Source organism: Callospermophilus lateralis, chromosome 17 (genome assembly GCF_048772815.1).
Source record: "Callospermophilus lateralis isolate mCalLat2 chromosome 17, mCalLat2.hap1, whole genome shotgun sequence".
Lineage (NCBI taxonomy): Eukaryota > Metazoa > Chordata > Mammalia > Rodentia > Sciuridae > Callospermophilus > Callospermophilus lateralis.
Window position 1 is genome coordinate 64,602,011 of NC_135321.1, and position 13,152 is coordinate 64,615,162.

General features: G+C 47.0%; 1 protein-coding gene across 3 annotated transcripts in view; it reads right to left on the reverse strand.

Annotated features, from left to right (window-relative positions):
• Positions 1-662: 662 nt before the first annotated feature.
• Cep192 (centrosomal protein 192) overlaps positions 663-13,152 on the reverse strand; it is a 113,680-nt gene continuing 101,190 nt past the window's right edge. For 2 of the 3 annotated variants that reach the window (XM_076837263.1, XM_076837262.1), the window contains exons 45-46: positions 13,007-13,065; positions 8,130-8,572 (exon numbers count right to left, since the gene is read on the reverse strand). In XM_076837263.1, coding sequence (XP_076693378.1) covers positions 8,434-8,572; positions 13,007-13,065 — 198 coding nt within the window. In that variant the 3' untranslated portion in view covers positions 8,130-8,433. Of the gene's footprint in view, positions 726-8,129; positions 8,573-13,006; positions 13,066-13,152 lie in introns of those variants that run through there. The other variant, XM_076837265.1, reaches the window with a different exon arrangement.

A 13,152-nucleotide genomic window follows, 5' to 3' on the forward strand; every position in this document is an offset into this window, starting at 1 on the left:
CTCCTCTCACCCCTCATGGAAGCCGTGAGTCCCTGACCATTCTAGCTGCCCCCTTTGCGAGCCTCCCTACCTCTGGCTCATGTCCCCTCCCTGCCCCTGACTCTGAAGCCACTCAGGGCCTGGGGGGAGCTGGACACCCCACAGGTGCTTGGGCCTCCTGGGGCAGAACCCCTGCACTGAGCCCTGCACCCACTCTGCTCTCTCCTCCCTGGGCAAGTAAGCCTTGCCAGCCAGGTTGGCAGTGGGGTGCAGCCAAGACAGGGGCATCACTGCCGGTTTCCCTTTGCAAGGTGTCATCTGTGGTGCTTTTAGATGCACTGAGGCAGAAGGACAGAGGGACATACTGAGTCATTTGTGATGAGACTCAAGACACTTGAGGCAAGGTCAGGGCACCATGCACTGAAGCGAGGCATCCTGGGAGAGGGGACAGGCTCCAGGGGCACAGCTGGCTCCTCAGGGCATTTCCCACCCCGAGAGTGGAGAGCAAGTGGGATCGCTTAATGGGCTCAGAAGAGGGCACTTTAGCGAGAAAGGCTGCCCCTCCGATGTGAGCGCGGATAGAAGCCTCTAAATGGGACCCCTGTAGTTTTTTGTCTATAAAACCTGCAGTGCATAAAAGCTTGAGAAACTCACAGGGGTTTCTGCAGCCGGTTCACAGGCTCGCAAGTCTGTGTGTGGTTTTGAGGCTCACACGGTTCTAGTCACCGGAACTTTAGAGATGCCAACTGGAAAATAAAAAAGAAAGAAAGCAACTTTGAGGGACTGATAAAGGAGTGTGATGAAAATGTGAGAAACGGAATTTGTCAGCTGTCAACGTGTCCAAAGGCTCGATTTAGGATGTTCAGAGAGAGAGAAAAAAAAATAACACACAAAAAAAGAAAGCAGCATTTGGTGAATGGTCTTCAGCATGGAGGCGGGTCAGGTTTCCTCCTTTGCCACAGCAAGAGCTCCACACAGGAGCAGCCCCGGTCCCGCAGGAGTCACCTGCAGCCAGGCGCACACCTGCAGCCTGATGTCAGTCTTCTCTCAATGAGACACTTCAGTCAGGACACCTCCCACCACTGATGTCACTCACTCGATGCTAGAAAACAGGCTGATGGCCTTTTCCCCACAGGGGCAACTGCTTTTGTGTTGTTTTCTTCCCTTTTCGTCTCCTAAGGACTCCCAAGTAGGAGCATCTCTTTTGCAGGGACGATGGGTGCTTTTACACTTGAACCTGCACCTGTCCCCTCCCCATGAAGCTCTGGGACGTGCCTGGAAGGGGCCTGGGGTGCCTGTGCTGTCCCCTACAGTGACTCAGGTGGCACCCTGGCATCCAGGCATTCCTGGGCTGTGTGGTGAGCTCCTGACAGCACAGGACGGGGCTGGAATGTCTCAAAATGGCCAATGCAAATGGCCCCACTGGAAACGGTTATCTGGTATTCACAACACAAAATGAGCATTTGAATATTTATTGTGAGCATGCAGCATTTTTCTGAGAACATACAAAGATCTCTTACCACAATTATCTTGTTCCAGCTTTAAAATATGAGCTGTCACTTCTTTCATGGGTCTGTGAAAAAGGAAAGTCTGTCTTTCTTTAACGCTCTTTCCCCCCCCCCCCCCGAACGCAATTACCACCTCATTCATGGCTCTTTGTGGCCACCTAATCTCGCTGATTATGCCGGTGACACGGCCACAAAGCAGCATGACTGATACACCTGACAGCTCTGACTGGTGACAGGGCGGCCACAATGCGGGTCAGCTTTGGTGGGATGAGCCCCACCACCCGCTGGCCTCACAGGGAAACAGGACAGGAAGGTGTGGCTCTTGCTTTAACTTGAGAGCCCAGGGTACAAGGAGCAAGGCCACCTGACACACCCACCTCATCCCTCCCTGCTGCCCAACAGCAAGCTGGGCACCCTGCCCAGCTTGGGAAGTGGGGAGGCTGCAGGACAGATCTCACGGCCTGACCGTGCCAGCCCCGCAAGGTGGTCTGTGTGTCCTGTTCTGTCTTGGCCAGGCGGGTGGCCCTACAACTCCTACCGGTGCCCTGGGCATACCACAGGCTGGTGCACAGCACATGCAGGAAGCCATGTGCAGGCACAGACATTCAGGCACACGCAGGTCAGACACCCTGTGCAGACACACTATGTGCAGACACACTGTGTCAGTAGAAGGTGCACTAAAGTACAGATGCATAAGACCTACAGAGAAGCCCCAGTGCTGCTGAATCTGACTGCAGCTGGACCCTGGGCAGCCTGTGGGAACCCATGCTGCGATCAGATATTTAGATGGCTTCCTTAGCCTCAGGTGCACTGGTTTGGTTGGTTATATGCTCTGACTTTTGGTCTTTGTCTCTTACTTTTCTTTTCAGGCCACAGGAAAAAAAAATATTGATTATTCAAAAAGACAGTGTGACAGAAATAAATCTGTGACCATTCCTACGATCCCCTTCCTTCCCCAAAGCAAGCTGGTCGTTCCGTGGAGCTTGTTCCCCCAGGAGATTCTGCGCGGCTGCTGGCTGACGTGACGCTCTACGGGAGACCTCAGCCCGCCTACTCCTGGGTCTTGGCTTCTCTGCTCAAGCTTTAACTGGCTTTAGGAGGCAGCCTGGGCTTAGGCTTGGGAAGGGACCTGGCCTGTTGCCCGCCTGTTGCCCTCCCCCTCAGCACCCAGGAAGACAATGGTCTGGAGATTTGAATGACCAGACACTTCTAAAAGCTCTTAGGTAGCTTTAAGACTGACATTAAAATAGCACAAAGAGGAAAACCAAACCTGTGTGCGACAGAGCAATGTGCATGAGGCCAGGACGGCATGGCCCCGGTCAGCCCCACCTCAGCGTGGATGCTGGAGCAGGGGACTCTTGGTAGTCCAGAAGGCAACCAAACCCCTGAGTGGGCTCAGCCTGTCCTGCAAGTGCCACAGTAGAACGTTTGGTGAGCCAAGCCAGAGTCCCAGCCAAAAGCCACCTGGCTAAGTCTGCTGACCCACTGCACTGGAGGGAGATGTCACCTGGAACTCAGCAGGGACACCTATGAGATTATCTGGGGATTCCAAACTCAGGGAAAATCAGCCCAGAGCTTTACCAGGAGCTGTGATTTCAAAAGCCCTCTGAGAAACACCCCCAGCAACAGGCAGCATTTGCCCCAAAGACAAGCTCAAACACCTTGATTAATAGCACCTTGTGTTCTTATCAAGCTTACTGAGTATTAGCAGTGATGCTCAGATTTCAAAACCTCAGTGAAACAATCGTATTAATGTTTGCTTTAAAAACTTATAATTACAAAGACAGTTACACTTGACCACGGCCTTCCTCCTGCCCTGTGGGCCTGCCTGAAGCCCGGCTGTCACATGGCCTTGCTGACAGGGTCCCCAAAGACCAGCACCTGGACTGACAGTGACTCCGCAGGTCCGATTAGCCACTGCTGTAAGGGGAGAGGGAGGAGCACTCATTGAGCCCTCTGCATTTTATACCAGTGCAAAAGCTACCTGCTCGGCTGGTCCACTCCGGTGAGCTGGGCTGTCACCACATTCTGTCTTTGTCCTGTGACTGCCTCCCCCTGAGGGGCCCTGTGACACTGGCCAATGTTGCTGGTTCCAGGCCAAAGTCCCAAGGCTCACGGCCTGTTTCTCTTCTTCCTCCAACACCATAGGGAGTCCAGGACCCAACGCCTACTGGGCCACATGGGAGCCACTTAGGCCCAGCCTGCAGCCCACGGCTGAGCAGCTCAGCACAGAACTTACTTCAGACTATTGTTTATGGTGTGGATTTTAACTGTCCCCAGGCTCAGATGCTAGGCGTGGCCTCCAGCCTGTGGCACCTTGGGAAGTGGGGCCCAGGGGAGGAAGTTAGGTCAGTAGAGGCGCAGCCTTGAACCCTGACCCTTCCTTTGCTTCTCTGCTGCCATGAAGGAGAAGCCACATGCTCCCACATAATGCCACCACAGGCCCAAAGACCCCATCCCTGGACAAGTGGCCATGGACAGAAAGCACAAGCAAAATAACCCTTTCCTCCTTGTGAACTGACTTTCCCATTCATTTTGTCCCAGCAACATACCAGCTGAGACTGAGGTTGCTTGAAAGTTAATGCTCACGTTTTTAAATCAATGTGTTATTTGCATTTCCTTCCTGTTAACTGCCTGTGCATGTGTTCTGCCTATTTTTTGATGGAGGTTGGTTTTTCCTTATTAAAATCTAAAGCCATTTTTCTTTATTGTTACAAATATTCTTCCCAGTTTGTCATCTGCTTTTGGACTACGGTTGTTGTTTTTGTCCACTAGAATAATTTAAACGTCCGTGACTGAGTTTATATCTTTCTTATACGACTTCTTTTTGTTTCTAATTGGAAAGGCATGAACTCTTGCAGCGATAATCCATCTCTTTCCCACTGAAGTGCCACATTTCCTACGTATTAAATTCTGGTGCACATTGTCCTTGCTGGATTCCACTTAGTTTGGTTGATTTTTCTGTACACGCAGGCTTCACCCAGGCCACGTGAATCCCTTTTGTCTGGATGGAAGTGGCTGGTGAGTTCATCCCTGGCACTCTCCAGCACCATCAGCCAACTGGAAGGAGACACGGGTTCCGGCAGAGGGAGGCTGAAATCCAGCTTGACACCTCTGTGGCCCATAGTGCTTCCTCTCCCGAGTTAGATTCAACTACCGGCGGGAGCGGAGATGGGACTCCTGAGGCCTGGTTCCTCCCAGAGGCTGGGGTGAGGCAAGGGAGTCGCAGCCTGCGGCTGCCCCAGCTTGTCTTTGTTCCCCTGGGCATAGCCCTGGACTCCCTCCTGGCTTGTTCCTTCCACTTCAGAACCACTTCTCTGCTATGACAGACCCCTGGTAGGTATTCTTACTGAAGAGGCACTACAGGTGGAGGTCAGTTCAGGGAGAACTGGCAGTTCTAGTTACTGGATCTTATTCAAAAGTAGGTTCTAGTATAACGTGAAATATGCCTTCCTAATGACCCCCGAGACCCCACACTGCAGTCTGTGTGTGGGACACCTCCTCAACAACATGGCAGTCAGACTCTTGTGACCTAAACAGGCAAGTGGCATGTCCACCAATGCTGAGCCACTCTCCTGGTTAGAGACAAGTTACAGAGAGGGGGTTACAGGAGGCTGGGAATGCTGTCCAGTGGGGCTCACCACGTACCGTCTGAGGCTGCCTGCCACGCCCCACCATGCTCTTTAATAATACTCACAGGGACTAGTTTTAGAATAGTACAGCTACGAACATTTTTAAAGTTACCTGCTCACTCTTCTACCCAGACTAGGGTAATATAGGAAATGTCATATGGACAAAATATATGAATTAACTAATCCATCTTTATGGAAAATAAATTTAATACTTGAAATGTTTAGTTCACTATTTTAATGTGTCACTGGCCTCTTAATAATGACAGAGGAATCCCAGCGGCTTGGGAGGCTAAGGCAGGAAGATTACAAGTTCAAAACCAGCCTCAGCAACGGTGAGGCATTAAGCAACTCAGTGAGACCCTGTTTCTAAATAAAATACAAAATAAGGGGGCTGGGGATGTGGCTCAAGCGGTAGCACGCTCACCTGGCATGCGTGTGGCCCGGGTTCGATCCTCAGCACCACATACAAACAAAGATGTTGTGTCCACCGAGAACTAAAAAATAAATATTAAAAAAAAAATCCTCTCTCTCTCTTAAAATAAATAAATAAATAAATAAGGCTGGGGATGTGGCTCAGTGGCCAATTGCCCCTGAGTTCAATCCCTGGTACCTATTCCCCCCAAAAAATGACGGAGGAAGTAGTAATGAAAAGTGTTTCCCCAAACATGGTCCTGTGGCATGTGGATTTAGGAAGAGGTTCGGGGACAAGGAGCACCATACTTGTAAGAATGACCACATGCATGAACTGGCCAGAAGTAGGACCTAGGGTTGGAAGGATTCATAGTGACACATGAAATTCAACAGTCAAGTAGAAAATCTAAAAAGCTACAGTTTGCATAAAATTTGGAGTGTGAAACTATCGGAGAGCAAATGAATCTGCTGCTGTTTGTGAACAAACGCAAAGTCAATACATCCTATCCAAAATGTGTAGTGGCTGAGAAATTCACCTTTTAGAGAACTGACATGGTAAGTTTTCATTAAATGGAAAAGACATATTTTTCTAAGATATGATTAACTGGAAAGATAATCTCATCTGGAAAGAGGCTGGGCAAATAGCTTTTGACTTCAGAATGAGGTTTTTAATCAAACCTCTATAAAATAACCTATCATGTTAAGTATTAAGTTAAAAAATTAATACCAAATAGACAAGGGAGTACAGCCACTTAAGGAACAGAGCAAAAACAATGTTATGGTCCTGATATCCAAGCTTGGAGTCTGTTCTCAATTTTTCTCTGCGCACGTTAACAGCACACAGAGAGCCACGTTCCATAAAGCATATGCACTGCATATCAGGTAAAATCATCCCAACTGACTACTAAAAACAGACACACTCTTACTCCATCTCATTTATGGATAAACTGGATCAGTTAATGATGCATATTCATCACCACCAAGTTCTGTGGAGGTGCAGGTCTTGCTTGCTGAACGTCCCTCCTGGTTGACAAGAGAGACATCGTCACTTGTGTGGACTCCAATGAGCTCAACTGGCAAAACACATTCATCGGCAATTGGAGAGCTGTTTTATCATCAGAGAAGAGTCAGACCTTTAAAGCAGCCCCACAAGATGTTTCATTTTCCTCAATTCTGCCTAGAGTCATCTCTATTCTCTGCAACCGAATGCTAAAGTCAGGAAAAGTAGGGTTGGAGTCCTGGCTCAAATTCTTTCAACTGATTTTTGTGTGACTTCACCTCTCCAAGTTTAGTTTTTCCATTGATAAAGACAAGTTTCAACCTCATAAGCCAGACCAGGCCCACCTCTTACCCCTATAAACCCGTCTGTCCAAGAGGCTGCTGCCGAACTTGGAGGCTGTTGCAGAAGGAAGGGCTCTGTCCCAGCCTCCCTGCCATAAAAGGTCCAACGTCTATCAAGTTATTGAGAACTAAGCACGACTAAGTGGCATGTGGGGCACTCCTGGCACATTGCAGGTACTCAGAAATCAATCACTTCTTACAATCAGGAAATGTGTGTGGAGGACATTGATAAGAAGCTAGGTAAGAAATACTTGAGGGAAGGGTGAAGACCCTCTTAAGAAGCATAAACTTGCTGGCAGTGGAGAGAAGGAGCAGCTGGACACCTGCATCAGGATGGTGAGCAGAGAGCCTTCCAGAATGGGGGAGTACAGTGAATATGCTGGACACTGGCAGCCAGCGGCAGTATCCGTGCTGTGCAAGGTGCTCTCCAAGTGCTGGGAGTACAGGTTGGGCAGAAGGCCAGGTCTTCTTCCAGGGTTGTTAACTACGAGAGACAATTAACTAGCAAACAAGTCAGCAAGAAAGGCATGAGGTGGAGATGAGGGATTGTACACAAAGCTGTGCCACACAAGAAGGGAAAGGAAGGTACTGCCTTGGAGAGGGTGGTGAGGGTGAGCCAGCCAGGCGAAGTTCTGGAGAAGAGCTTGGCTCCACTGGAAAGGCAGGAGGCTGGCACAGCAGAGGATGGAGGGGAGGGCAGGGGATGAGGGCCTCCTGGCCCCAGAAACTTTGTGTGCACCTCTGCCTGTGATGGAGAGTGTTCCAGAGCCAAGGAGTCTGTCGAGATGCTGCTGCTCAGACTGCTGGGGCAAATGGTGGAGTCGGCTGTAGGACACTGTTCAGGGAGCCAATGTGAGGGACAAGGGCCAGACACCCAGCCAGGGCTTTGACTAAGTCACAAGACAGTGGTGAGGCAGCATCTGAGGCAGGCAGGGCCTCTCAGGTCTGAGAGGTTTCCTAGATGGCAAAGTGGCCTCTAAGGTAGAGTGAAGACCTCCACGTGGGGAGGGACAGGGGAGAGCCTCCCGGCGGAGGGCTGGAGAGCTGCCAGCCTGCTGGAGGGCTCCACCCACCCCTTCCCGCCCTGCTCTGGAGAAAAGCAGCTTCTCTGAAGGTAATCTGTGCTTTCTACTGTGGGCAATGAGCTAAAGGCAGAAGGAACCAAGATGAGGCTTCTCAGGGGAGAGGAAGCTGTGACAGAGAAAAACAGAGAACAGACTCCAAGCTTGGTCTTTATATGACAGCACACAAAAAGGCTCAATGGAAGTTAAGTTTATTTTTGGACATATCACATTAAAATATATACCATATTTATTAGGAATATATCATCAATGCAAAAATAGAACTCTCTTCTCCCTGAAAAGTTAATACAATTCTATGGACTGGATACATGATATGTTAGTCAGGTCTTCAGGGTTAACTTCTCAAAACCAAGAATATCTACAGTTGTACACATCAATTTATCATACAAAATATATACAACAGCATAATCGTAGAGTAGAAAAAAAGAAGTTGCAAAAATATAACTTATGTAATTTACTTTACAAAAAAATGAGTTCTAGTTAATCTTTTTCAAGGGCTTCACCAGTCAATCGCACAGCAACACTCTTGCCTTCATCTGTCTGAATAATGAGCAAAGCTTCAAATTTGCCAGCGGACTTTGGCCTGAAGTGTACGGGGATGTGGATGTAATGCCGGGCTCTGCAAAGGAAGGAAACGGCAGCAGTGAGGTCAGCAGGACCAGCGGTCTGCATGGCCCAAGCAGCACCAGCTTGATAAGAACCAAGTCACTCTCTGCAGAAATTCATTTCTAATTTCTTTGATTTATTATTTAATAAAAAACTGTTACAAAGGAGAGAAAGAACTAAAATTGGTGTAGCTGGGCTATAGAGAGCTTGTCTAGTATGCATAAGGCCCCTGGGTTTGATCCCTAGCATCATAGAAAGGTAAAATAAAATGGGATTGAGATAGTGTCACATCTATATTCCTGGCTTTTCAACAGAAAAAGGGAAACGAGGTCTGACCTCTTACATGTTGAGCTTCCTGCTACCTGCAAAAACAGGTCACTGTCCACCTGAGGAAGGATGAAGAGAAACTCAAAGCTCATTAACTCGGGAGCACGCCATGCTGGAAGGACGCTGGCTGTCCCTGCATTTCCATCACTGTGCAGTTTTGCTCTAAGAGTCACATGAAACCTCAGTCAGAGCCTTAAAACTAACTTATTTTATGCAGAGCCAGACAATAAGTGTCCACATTTAAAAGCAGTATTGGGGGGTTTATGTTCACAAAACTGTCCCCCCAAATATGCCTTCCTGGCTGCACAGGTACTTCACATACAGCCTAAATGTTGTCGTCACCTTTCTGTCTCCATTGTCTCAAGAGCCTTCAGACTTTTCCTCACAAAAAGGCACCTCACTCTAGTGTCCTCCCAGACCATACATCTTCAAGTCGGGGGGGGGGGGGGGGCGCGGCACAGTGACATATGCTCTTGTTTGTTGTCTTTCCCGACATCGACGAAGCCCAGATTGAGGGACAGAGATTTAGAAAACTGACTTCCAGCCTTTTTTCTTGCATAAGGACAGCATATATATGTTTATCTTTACCTACCTACAGCAGGCGCAGGCATCCCTCTGTCTCCAGGGGCTGGCTCCAGGACCCCACGGACACCCAAGCCCAGAAGCTCTGGAGTTCCTGCTATAGTGTCATATAGTTCTCACATGTGACCTTTTATGCATCCTCTACTATGTCATCTCTAGACACAATGCAAATAATACGCACACACGTAGTCGTTTTACTGTGCTGGTTAGGGATCATAAGAGGCCTGTACATGTTCGGCACAGTTTTTTCTGAATATTTTCAATTCATAGTTGGTAATGCATGGATTCAGAGGGCTGACTTCTCGTGTGTCTGAACAGCAAAGACACAGATGTGTATCTCTATGGCTACCTGTACATTCTTTTTTACTTATTTGTGGTGCTGTGGATTAATACCAAAGCCTTATGCATGTGAGGCAAGTGCTGTTTCACCCAGCTTATCTCCAACTTCCATATTTTTACTTAAAGTCTGGGTTATTTTCTCCAAACGCATATACTTTACCATATCAAAGCTAATGTGCTTTTTATTTTTTAAATGAAATCTAGTCCATGGTATTAACTACAATTTTGTCTGTCATGTTAGCATTTCAGCACTCAGAAGTTGCCAACTTAAGAGACTCTATCACTAATAATTCATTGGAAATAATGAAGTAGCCCAAAATAAATCTCTCAAAGAGCCCATTATTAATGAATTTTAATATAGGACACAGTAGTATCCTATGTTCAACTAAGAAATGGTCTTTAAAAATGTATTGTGATAAAATGTGTCACCTCCCTTTGGTACCTGATAACCTAAAGTACAGATATTTGAATTAACCAGAATGCAATTCAGAAAGAACCATGAGCTTAACATCTCTCTTCGATACCCCCAGCAAGATGGACATATTTAAGACACTACTTTGTACCATTATTAACTGTTTCATCCACATCTTCACATATGTGGGAAAACAAAAGTCTGCCGAGCTCACAGGAAGCCTAGTTCAATCTTCTTAGTAGCTCATGACTGACAGGACAGCAAACATACACAGAGCCGAAACTCGAAGAGCACCACACACACCAGCCCACCTCACTCTTATGTTGAAATCTTCAGGTCACAGGTGAGTGCCCACGGGAGGCCCCAGTGAGAGAAGGGCCAATGGGAACCAGGAAGAGGGCCTCACCAGACGCTAAATCTGCTGCCACTTTGATCTTGGTCTGCTGTTATTTGTGAGCCATCTGTGATGGTACTGTTACAGCAGAGCAAATGGACTTGGCTGGCACAGAAGCATTATCCATCCCCAACCCATCTCCTATCTCTCTGCCTGCCTGGTCCAGCTCCCACACTCCACTGCGACACTACTGCAACGGACCAAGACCAGCCCTTCTGCAAAGGCCAAAACACAGCTGATCTGGCTTACAGATTCTAGCTGAAGAGCACTGTAAAAACATCTATGGGAAAAAAATTAAACAAATATACAATATACGATATCTAAGGAGAATTTGAAACCACAATGTGTTCAGTGACGAAAGTTGCAAAGTGTCTGTTTAATTAACTCCTGGTAGGTTCTGACTTCCTCATCCTCTAACCTTGAAGTAGAAAGCAGTGACACAAAGCTCAGCAATTTAACCAGCCACTTTAAACATGATTCTTTACCAAAACTACAGATGAGGTGAATGTAAATACTGTTTTTAAAAAGGTTGATACTAAGCTCTTCAAGAGGACTTTTTTTTGAAAATGGAACTTTTTTTTAGAAGCTTTTTTCTTGTTGTTGTTAGTCATTTTTCAAAAATAAGAAGCTGAGCATGTTGGTATACACCTGTAATTCAAGAGGCTGAGGCAGGAAGATCATAAGTTTGAGGCCAGCTTTGAAAATTTAGCAAGACTCTATCTCAAAATGAAAAAATAACACTAGTTAGGGATGTGGCTTAGTGGCGAAGCTACCCCTAGTTCAATCCTTAGTACTGCAAAACAAACAAATCAATCCTGGAATAAATAGAGGCACCTACAGAGACCTGATGAGGAGCAGGAGGACACTAACATCTGCTTATGTCCACAGGCTCTGACACTATTATTCCCCCCCCGCCCCCCTCCTCTCCCAATTCCTTGCTGTCAGAAGAAGCATCATCTCCATTTTGCAAATAAAGAAACTGAGGCTTAGAGAGATTAAACACATGATAATTTTCTACGTGCACTGACTGCTGAGTTTGCAGAAATGAAATCTAAAGTTTTTGCCTTTATGGCAGTCTCCCAGGAGGGAAAGGAAGTGTTCAGCCCACAGGTAGATAGCAATGTCTGATAGAACAGAGCATGGAAGGGCGCTGAAGAGAGGACAGCGAGAACAGAGGGAAGCAGCACAGAGAAGAGTCCTCGACCAAGCCATCTGTCCAGCCTCTCTCAGAGAGCACTGCTGGTCAAAGGGAGTCCTGAAATGCTTGCAGAATTGTTTTGTACTTTCACAGCACAGGTCATGTTTTTGGAATAGCTCCCTAACACTAAAATGAGAGATTCTTTAGTACTAAGCCCAATGGAACCCTACTGTTAAATTCTAGAAAATAGTGATACCCCTGTTTGAGATTTCAACTTAAATGTACAAATAGAAAAAGAGAATCAGCAAGAATGATAAGAAATAAGGCTGTGTGGGAAGAGCCGAGGGAAGTTAATCTGTTAAAGGCTGCAGACCAACCAACAGGAGAGTGTTGCCACTCCCCAACACACACTGCAGCCTTGGCTACCCTCGTCACCAGCAGGGCCACGAGCGGTGTTCATACATGGGCTTACCCGACTTTCACCCCAAGCCATCCAGAAGAAGCATTACTCCTCCTTTGGACCACCCTTCTATCCCAGAGTTCTGCCCACTTTCTGAATCCTGCCTCTCTTATCTACAGCCTACGTGGTTCAATGTAAGCAAAGCTTTCCTTCCTCCAGAGTTTATAAAAATACTCTAGGCTCTAGAGTTGGTAGACATTTTCCAGCTGCTATCTGGCCTTACTGCTGGGGATTTATGAAAACTTGTACTAGGACTTGGTCCTTTTTCTGACTAACATTTATAATAACCCAATAAGCCCATTTATTTCAGAGGTCAGGGGAAGGAAGACAAGAAGTAGGGCCCTGATGTAAGAATAATACAAGGTATTTGAAGAATGATAAGTGAAAAATATACAATTAAAAGCTTTACCAATTAACCAGGAAAAGTTTTGTCCTAATTAATGAAAATTTAAGTCTTTGGTTTTCAGTATACCACCAGTGAAAACATCATATGAAGCATGAATTCTAAAAGTTAAGCATGAGATCATTAAGATATTGATGAAGTGGCGAAATCCTCAGTGAGAGAAATCACATCTGGCCCAATACTGCCAGGCTGCCACGTGCCAAGTGCAGAGCACCCTGACACATGCCCTCACTGGCACCTTCCCTTTTGCTACTTGTGCAGATGCATGGGCTGAAAGCTCTGTGCTACTGGTATTGACAACAGGGGCTAGGACAGAGGAGGCTCTTTTGTACCCTACTCCCTGGACATAAGTCCTACACCACAGAGAACATTACGATTTCTGACAAACTCACCTCAAAGAGTATTTGGAATGTTTGATGTAGAAAGGCTCTTGGGGAGTCAAAAACTTCAGCTGGAATTCAACAGGAAATACTTCATGAAGTATTAGGCAAATTAGGCACTTGAGCATATATCAAACATACTCTATATTGCTTTAACT